The 10108-nt window shown below is 35.9% G+C and overlaps 1 protein-coding gene across 1 annotated transcript; it reads left to right on the top strand.

Annotated features, from left to right (window-relative positions):
• Nucleotides 1-205: 205 nt before the first annotated feature.
• LOC107631106 (B-type cell cycle switch protein ccs52A) lies at nt 206-6364 on the top strand. Its single transcript, XM_016334439.3, has 10 exons — nt 206-1062; nt 1163-1285; nt 1419-1523; nt 3418-3597; nt 3704-3766; nt 3866-4060; nt 4872-4973; nt 5065-5127; nt 5234-5302; nt 5958-6364. The coding sequence occupies exons 1-10, from the start codon at nt 550-552 to the stop codon at nt 6009-6011; spliced, it is 1467 nt and encodes a 488-aa protein (XP_016189925.1). The 5' UTR covers nt 206-549; the 3' UTR covers nt 6012-6364.
• The last annotated feature ends 3744 nt before the right edge of the window (nt 6365-10108 follow it).

The following is a 10108-nucleotide window of genomic DNA, read 5'->3' as shown; positions in this document are numbered from 1 at the left end:
ATTAATAGTAACTTTACATGTGCCCAGAACTAAACTCATTACTAATTAATCAAGGTATGAAACGAAAATAACAATTAAAAGTTTAAACAATAAAATAAGATAGAATCCGGCAAGTTGAGAATGTGTTCAATGTCCTTCTTTGCTTGTAAAAGAAAAAGCGAAAGTGAGAGAAGTGAAAGACTATAAAATGATGAGAATGAGATGCTGGGAGGAGAGAAAGTGAGAAAGAAACACACACAACACAGAAACAGAGGGGTCCACCATCTTCTTCAGATAAGTGAATCCGAAGCTGAAGGCCTTCATCTCATAAAGCGAGGCAATAACCGCATTTTTCATTATTATCTTATTAAAAATAACAAAACTATAATTGAGAGAGGAAAAAAAGAAAAAAATAGTACTATCTTTTACTGCTTTTTCCCGGGAAAATTAACAGCCTCCAGTCCTCAACTTTTGATTTCTTCTTCTTCTACTTCTTATTCTGAGAAATAATTCACGACATACACTCCAACTTTTGTTTCTTTTTTTTTTTTTGGGGGGGGGGAGGTTGAGATGGATGATCAACTACCACGGTCTTCATCTTCAACGGTATCTCCGCCACCGGCTTCTTCTCTAACCTTTAACAAGTGCCACGTGGACAGAATGATCAACTCCTCACACTACTGCTCACCTTCTAGAACCATCTACTCCGACAGGTTCATACCGAGCAGATCTGCCTCCAAGTTCGCCTTATTCGACATACCTGCTTCGCCGACCTCCGCCGCCTCGGGAGTTTCACCGCCGGCGGCTGACGGCAGGGAGGATAGCTCCAGTGCTTACACCATGCTGTTGAAGACTGCCTTGTTCGGACCCGACGCCGCCGGAGTTCCGGTACCGGTGACACCAGAGAAGAGGAGCTCGTCGGCCTCCGTGATGACGATTTCAAGCCGGAACATATTCCGGTACAAGACGGAGACTCGGCAGTCCTTCCATTCGCTTTCGCCGTTCATGTGCGACGATGCGGTCCCCGGCGTTAATCACAGCCCTGTCAAGGCTCCTAGGAAGGTTCCTCGGTCGCCGTATAAGGTCAATTTCGTAATTTAATTGTTTTTGCCACATCCTTCACTATCGTTTATTTCAATTATATGTGGAAATTCTGATATTTTGGTGGTGTAATTTTTTAAAGGTTCTAGACGCGCCTGCGCTGCAAGACGATTTTTATCTGAATCTGGTGGATTGGTCTTCGCACAACGTGCTGGCGGTTGGTCTTGGTAACTGTGTTTATTTGTGGAATGCGTGTAGCAGCAAGGTGAGTGAGTTGATTGAATGTAGTTCCAGAACAATGCATGTTCTCTTTTTTGTAAATTTTGATTGTGTTAAGGAAATGATTGGTATTTTGGGGCTAATTGCAATCTTCTTCTTTTGTTCGGTGTTATGTGCAGGTAACTAAATTATGTGATTTGGGGATTGACGACTGCGTTTGTTCAGTTGGCTGGGCTCAACGGGGTACCCACCTTGCTGTTGGAACTAGCAATGGAAAAGTTCAGGTGAGAGTTATTGTGCTTATCACATTCAAAGGAGTGTATTTGATGAGTACTCATAGTAATTGGATTCGACCATTCTTTTAATTCCTTTGTGCTCATAGTTTCTTATGAGTTATGATGTTTACTTAGCCCCTCAGATTTACTTAAGAGTTATGATGTTTACTACGCCTCTCAGATTCCACTACTAGTCTCTCTCAAATAAACATAGTTTTCCCTTTCTTTTTCGGCTTTAAGAAGGAAGGTTTCTGTATACGAATGGTGATTACATGTGATAGCTTGCAGGCAGAGACTAGCAAAATAGCACCATAATCATTTAGCATTGTAGTTGTGGTTGATTAGCATTTTTTTAAAAGTTGAGACTTCAATTTGTTTGGTATGACACCATCTCCAGGGAAGAATGAAATTTGGCAAAAAGTAAATGAGCATCAGCGCAAAGTTTGAAGATGAAGATGCAATCTTTCATTAGGTCAAAACAAATATCAAGAAATCAAGAACAAGCTGTAGTGGATTGGATGTGGTTGAATATATAGCTACAGAAGGATGCCAATTAATGGCCAGACATCCTGAAGCTGAACTCAGCTTCTCTAGAGGATTTGAGCATTCCTGGGTGTTTTATTAGCTTTAACAAGGAAACCAGTATCAAAGTTAAAGCAATTAACTTTATAATTTTCTAAATTATGTAGAATGGAAAGGAAATATTTTCACTATATTAAGGAGAGAAAATTATGTTAAGCTAAAATACTTTATAGAGAACTCATCACTTTTAATGCTATATGGGCCATTTTTTTAATATTAATGTTTTCGTTTTGTGTCTATAGATGCGTTCTGAACTAATCTCTATTTCTTTCATATAATGTTTATGCCATGCCTTGTCCTTGAATTTTAGTTCTTGTCATGCCTCCATGTCCTAGCTCATGTTGTGTTATGTTGTGTTGTGTTGTGCTGTGCCTGTTTCTGTTGCTTTTATCTGTTCTTCACATCATTCTTTCCTTCCTTGATTGTAATACATCCAAAGAAGGGATCAGATAGTTCCTTTCCCCTCTTTTTAAGGAATTTATTTGGCTTCATTGCACCCTTTGAACTAAAAGGGTGCTATAATGCCAGAAAACTATTTATTATAAAGGGTACTTTCTGATATTAGGTCATTTGGTTGACATTGGTCTGATTGTACACGACTTAGATGCTGCTATTCATGCAACTCCATGAGTCAGCTGTTCAAGATAACCCTCTCCAGAAAGCTAGGTTGAGGGAGAGCCTCCACTGTAAAGTGGGTTATATACAACTCATGCTCCTCTGTCAAACCTGATTTGGTTTAAAAGAGCAGTCATTCCTTACTCATGTATAGTCATAGTAATCTTCAATATTAATTAATGTTGACTGGATTCTGCTCGTAAATGCTAGGCTGATAAGAAGGGAGAGAGTTTACTGTGTCTAGAGTTTGTGTTGCAAGTTGCTACCAGCTGACGTGCGACTTGTGTGTCAGTGTATTATTTAACAAATGGATCAATAAGCTTTCTCATCTATACTGTCTATGGTGGAAAATATTAAGTATGGTAATGTGTGTGTTAAACTGTTAATTGAATAATTATAATTCATGATCTTAACTTGTCACCTTTGAGATTCTACAGATCTAGAAAACTTATCCTTTCACAACAGTGGATCAAAGAAACAGTGGCTTCAAATTTGGTAACTTCAATTAGACTGATTCATCCAAAAAACTTCCAAGAATCTTGGAGTCTAGTTGACTTTAACTTAACTGTTTGGGGTTATTATGTCTTTATTTCCTACATCGATCCCTGTAACTTGCTGAGTTCCCTTTATCTCTGTTATGAACTTTTATATGCTCTCTTTCTATACCAAAGCTAGCCGTGCCTGCATCTGACTAATATCCATGTAGATTTGGGATGCAGCTCGATGTAAGAAGATAAGATCGATGGAGGGTCATCGTTTACGTGTTGGAGCCTTGGCCTGGAGTTCTTCTCTTTTGTCCTCAGGTGGCCGGGATAAGAATATATATCAACGAGATATAAGAGCACAGGAAGATTTTGTCAGTAAACTTTCGGGGCACAAATCAGAGGTGAGACACTTTTTTTCCCACTCAAGCTTTTTCTGGTCTAACCAAACTACTGTACGTGGTATGCTATTCTACATAATACTGATTTTTTTTTTCAATTATGGTTTAGGTTTGTGGACTGAAGTGGTCATATGATAACCGTGAGTTAGCATCTGGAGGAAATGACAACAGAGTATGCAATTGCAAACTTTATCATTTTTATGAGATATCCAATTGTTCTTATCTTTTACCTCTTGTTCACTGGTATTCATATTATTTCTTGGATTTGCAGCTGTTTGTTTGGAATCAACATTCAACCCAGCCTGTCCTTAAGTATTGTGAGCATACAGCAGCTGTTAAAGCGATTGCATGGTCTCCTCATATTCATGGACTTCTTGCATCAGGAGGAGGAACTGCAGATCGATGTATTCGATTCTGGAATACAACCACAAACTCACACTTAAGTTGTATGGACACTGGAAGTCAGGTAAAACGACACTTGGAACCTGCAAGTTACTTTTGAAAACCCTATTCTAAATGCTAAAATGGTGACTGGGTTAGAAAAGAGTCCAGTAACTTGGTTCAGAAATATGGACCCCAAGTTGGATATGGCTCTCCGTTAGGGCAATCTTAGTAGATTTTGCATGTGGGGGTAGATATGTATTAGGCTATGGTAGTTTTTTACACTAGATTTTGCTAAGAGATACCATTTTGTGTGCTTAGTTTATATAGCCAGTTTCACAGCTGTTGTTTAAAGAATGGACATTGCATACGCTCATTTTTTCCATGTTCAGAAATCTTTATATAATGGGATCATGATGTTCAAATTCTATGCTGCTTAGTCAACAAAGCTTAGACACCATGCCAACAAATCTTTAAAAGCTTACCTTGTCTAGGGAAGGCTTATAGGTGACTGTATTACTTCGATACTTCTCTAGTTCACGTATATCATAACTATGGGATCCAAACTAGTGGAATAAGATGAACAATCCATGGGGTACAATGAATATCATGATTTGCTTTATGATTTCGGAATAGGGGAGACATTACAAGTAAAGTAACTTCAATGTAGTGTTCCTTACACAATTATAAAGTTGTCAATAAATTTCCTAATAAAAATAAATTCTGGTCAGTGACCTTTCATAACTGTGAGTTTTCATTTGACTTAATCAAAAATTGTTTTCAGATTTTGTGGTATTTGTCTTCATATATTGAGATCAGGATAAAGTGTCCATCCTGCTATGATTTTTTTCTTTTATAACCACAAATAAAATGATGTAAACTGATGTATATGGCAGGTTTGTAATCTTGTTTGGTCAAAAAATGTCAATGAATTGGTAAGCACACATGGATACTCCCAGAATCAGATAATAGTTTGGAGATACCCGACCATGTCGAAGGTAAAACAATATAATACGTGACAAGTTATATCTCATATTTTTAGTTAATGTAAACAAATTTATTTGACCATTTCGATGTCTTTTGCTGCAGTTAGCAACTCTTACAGGTCATACATATAGAGTTCTTTATCTTGCCATCTCTCCAGATGGGCAGGTATTTCAGTTGTCCTTTCAACCTCTTCTACATGACTGATTAAGCTGGAATTACGAAATATTTTTTATTACTGTGTTTTTATTCATGAGGGGTTCTACTGTTTCAGACTATTGTAACTGGAGCTGGAGATGAAACACTTAGATTTTGGAATGTATTTCCTTCCCCTAAATCACAGGTAACTTATTCATTAGAAGATAGAGGGGAATAAATTGTTCTACTATCCACAGTTCCCTATTTACATTTGTGAAGATATTAGTGTTAATCATACTTAGAATTGTCTCTATTCCCTTATATATGACTGAGGATACATGAAAATCACTTTAATGTGATTTTAGCTAAAGGCCGCAATATCATTTCCGTTTCATTATGATGTCTTTGTTCTTTGAGAATGACTTGTAATTGAGTTCTGCATTCTTGAAAATGACTGCCACCTGTCCACCAAGTCTTACGATTATTTTTGTTGTTGTGATTAACTAATTGTCAAATTGATTTAACCAGAACCATACCTATATATTGCCACAAATTTAATGTGAAATTTCTTGTCAATCACTTTTAACTTCATTGGTTTCATATATATATATATATTGGTGATAATTCATATAGCTACATTATTAGTAAACACTAAAAATGTTTCAGAGATGGTTTAACAACTATTCCTACCAACTTGAGTAAGGTGCTCTAGTGATGAATTCAGTTTGGTAGTTCGTTAGTTCATGTATAGAGTATTTCATGCATAGAGTATTATATATAGACATAGATGACAATTGTTTTTTTTTTTTTCCCACTGTTTCTGTTAAATTATTGATATATGTATGTGGCTATTGTTGCAGAATACTGAGAGTGAAATTGGAGCTTCATCTCTCGGAAGAACAATTATAAGGTGATTGCACCTGCCGTTTTGACCTATTTATGTTACATTTTTTGATTGTTGTGAGAAAGCAAGCTTAGAAGAGAACAGCATTCTGGAAAAACTTCGCGTGTGAAGAAAACAGAGCAGATTTATACTTATCAGAAAGGTGGTATGGCTGCTGAATGCTGATGGTGTGATATCCCTGCCTTTCATGCGAAGTCCCATTTTATTTTAAAAAGAAGAAAATAAAAGGAGTCATTTTCTTGACTTAGATTTATAAATGTGCTAAGGGGATTGTAACGGCCTTTGTATATAACTATTCTTTCTCAGGAGAGGTGTAACGACAATTTTTTTCCCCTAATGCAATTATTTTTATTGTTTTAGAAAGTTATTTTGAAATTCTGTGGATCAACTATAGGCAACTTACTGTTATTTCCAATGAAAGGGTAGTAGAAAAATTCAACTTGCTTAGTGATAGGCCGACACGGGTGTGTGTTTTGCGAGATGGATTAACTATATTAAGTGGACCGAATGGCTTTGGTTGCTGCCTACGATAACATAAGAAAGAATCTGTCACCAAAAAGAAAAAACAAAGAATCGCTGGTATTTGTCTTGGTTGTGTAAAGTCACATAAATCACATAAATTTATTTGTATAATAAATAATTGAAAACTCATAATTCATCAATTAACCACGTTTTAGAAACCAATATGACACTGCTTCATGCCAAAATTGAAAACGAGGACGCTATTCTTGAAGAAAAGAGAGTAGGGCGATTGCGAGTTGTCTAAAGAAAGGGTCTTGTGTAGTTAGTTCGCCAAAGGAATGGTCTTGTGTAGTTAGTTTGCCTAGAGTTGCCTTAGATATGGTTTCTCTCCTTCCATTGACTCTATGACAAAGTTATTTAGATTTTTTGTTAATGAAGGGTATCCAAGTAGATAGTTTCGAACAAGAGTGTTTTGGTTGCATTTGTTGTCAATGATTGAATGGAGACTAAATGGATTTATAATGATACTAGGGTTTAATATGTCTGTGAAATAAGGTTATAATTCTTGCATAAATCTCATGATAATGCATAAAATTAACAATACGATTGAATCAAGATAAGCATGAATTTCTCATCCAAACACTTACTTATTGCCTAAGGAATGCATAAAAACCAATTATAATAGATTAAAAAAAGGCTTGTGAAACTAACCTAAGATGACTTGTCATCACTCTTCCTCAATTCTGCATGTAATAGGCTCAGAAAATGAGTTGGATCTGGGCCTGGGAAACTTAGAAATCGCCCCCACCGTTTTCACTTTAATGAGGTCACGTGCGAGCTGCAACGCGTACGCATGGGTCACGCATACACGTCGATTGGCATTTTTACTTCCCACGCGTACGCGTCATATCACGCGTACGCGTCACCATGCGACCTCATATTCACGCGTGCGCGTCGTTCCACGCGTGCGCGTCGATGAATGCACTCCCAATCCTTGATTTTTCATGATTTCTCCACTTTCCATGCTTTTCTCTTCACTCCTTTGATCCATTCCTAGCCTTTTCAACCTGAATTCACTAACAAACACATCAAGGCATCTAGTGGAATCAAAGGTGAATTAAAATTAGCAAATTAAAGGCCTAAAAAGCATGTTTTCACTCTTAAGCACAAATTAAAGAGAATTTACGAAACCATGCTATTTCATTGAATAAGTGTGAGAAAAGGTGATAAAATCCCCTCAATTCAGCATAAAATGCACCACGAAATTGTGGTGCATCAAATTTTCCCACACTTAAACCATAGCATGTCCTCATGCTAAACCAAGAAAGAGACAAAGGGTATCAATATTTATTAAATGCAAACTAACTAAATGCAACCTATCTATATACAACTATCTAAATGAATGCAACTACTTGGTCAAAACAAATCAATTTCCAAGAAAGCATATATAAGCATAAGGGCTAGAGGTATTAACAACCAAGCCAAACCCACAATTGACTTGAGTTATTGAAAGATTTTTGCAAACTTGCAAGAAAAGTGATGATTCTAGGTGAAAACATGTAATTGAGCAATCGAACCCTCACCGGATGTGTATCCGCTCTAATCACTCAAGTGTATGGGGTTGATTCACTCAATTCTCCACTAATCATGCTTTCCAAGATTTGTTTTTCATCTAACAATCAACAATTATTCATGCATGCATACAATTATCATGAGGTCTTTTCCATAGGTTGTAATGGGGTTAGGGTCAAGGTAAGATGCATATAGTCAAGTGGACTTGATATTTGAATCTTTAATAAGCTTAAACTTTCCACCTAATCTTATATAACAACCTATACAATTCTAAACAAACCTAACTACCAATTTTTTACTTTTTCACACACTCATGCATTCTTCTTTTTTATCACAACTCATATGCATTAATTATTATTGGACTTCGCTTTGGGGCATTTTTTCCCCTTTTTATTGCTTTTTTTTCTTTCTTTTTCTATTCTTTTTTCTTTTCATATATATATATATTATTTTATCATCATTTTTTTCTTTTTTCAATAAAGTATATACAAAAGTATCAATGTATATGGGTTTTATATTTAATTAACACATGATTATGTACCCAATTCCCAATATTTTCAATAGAAATACAAAACACACATTTTTCTCAACCAATGTCCCAAGTTTTCCCACACTTAAATGATACACACACTCACTAGCCTAAGCTAATCAAAGATCCAAATTAAGGACATTTATTGTTTTTTGCTTCAAGGCTTGTAACGTGCTAAAGTTAAGAACAAGTGGGTTAATCGTAGGCTCAAAATTGGCTAACAATGGAGGATAGAAGGTAGGCTTATTTGGGTAAGTGAGCTCAAAGAAACAATGGCCTAAATCATATAAATGCATGTTTACACGAAATAATGGACATAAAGAATCAAACAAATCAAATATTACAATCATAGAAAGAGAATAATGCACACAAGAAGGAAATAAAGTGGTTATAAGATGTAACCAGACAATTAGGCTCAAATCTCACATGCTTGTGTTCTTAGCTCAAAACACGTTCCACAAGATATAATTCAAGTAAGTTCAATGAAAAAGTTTTACTCAAATCAATTGGGGGGTTGCCCTATAGATAAATTTCTTGGAAAAATTTCATTATTTTGACTAAGCTTATTATTATATGCAAAATAAGCAAGTACAACTAAAAATCCTAAAAGACTAAAAATGAAATGCAAAAGTGTTGGGATTAGAAATTTGTCACTCAAAAACACCGATTGGTCAGATGACCTCCCCACACTTAAAAGTTTGCACCATCCTCGGTGCATTCAAAGGATAGCAAGGGGGTATGGCGACTTGCCGGATTGCCACCTTTAGCTGGTGGATCAACCGGCTGCTGCATATTCTTTGTCCCGCTTCCGTTTTAGCTTATAATGACTCATCCTGAAAATAGAAGACAGGATAGTAAGAAAAGTAAATGCAAAATCAAGGAAGCATGCATTGTTGGAATAAGGTAATAATCACTAGAATGAAGTCAGTGAATTAGTGTGACATGGATAAAAGGTAAGTGTGTATTCTAAGTTGCACGCGGTTTATAACACACATACTAATATAAAAAGCTATGTCACAGTTACCAAAAAAGAACATGCACTTCACTCATCCTAATGTGCTTGAGATGCTCTAAACTTGTAGGCTAAGACAACCAAACAAGCAATAAAGAAGAATGAAAACATTCAAGCCAAAAACATATGGATGCATATGATCTAGAAATACAACGCATTAAGATAAATGCATGACATTCGTCAAGAAATTGCCTACTCAAAGAAAATGGTTCAAATCACATGGTGGACAAATCATGTAATTCAAAAAGATTTAACATGCTTGAAGGCAATGTCATTCACTTGATATTCACAATTGTTCAACAAAGAAACTCAAAACCAAGTAGCAAAATATAACCTCAACAATGAAATTCAACAATGACAATTAACAACAATGATGTTAAACTAACATCTCATCAACAATCAGCAGCAATAAACAGTAAACAAAATTAATAATCCAACACTTATAATGAAAAACAAAGAATTAAACAAAAAATGAAACTAACTAAATAACTAACTAACTGAACTAACTAATGGTTAATGGTGCATAGTAGTG

Source organism: Arachis ipaensis, chromosome B1 (assembly GCF_059453495.1).
Source record: "Arachis ipaensis isolate K30076 ecotype BB chromosome B1, ASM5945349v1, whole genome shotgun sequence".
Classification (NCBI taxonomy): Eukaryota; Viridiplantae; Streptophyta; class Magnoliopsida; order Fabales; family Fabaceae; genus Arachis; species Arachis ipaensis.
This window is presented reverse-complemented; position numbering and strand designations above follow the sequence as displayed.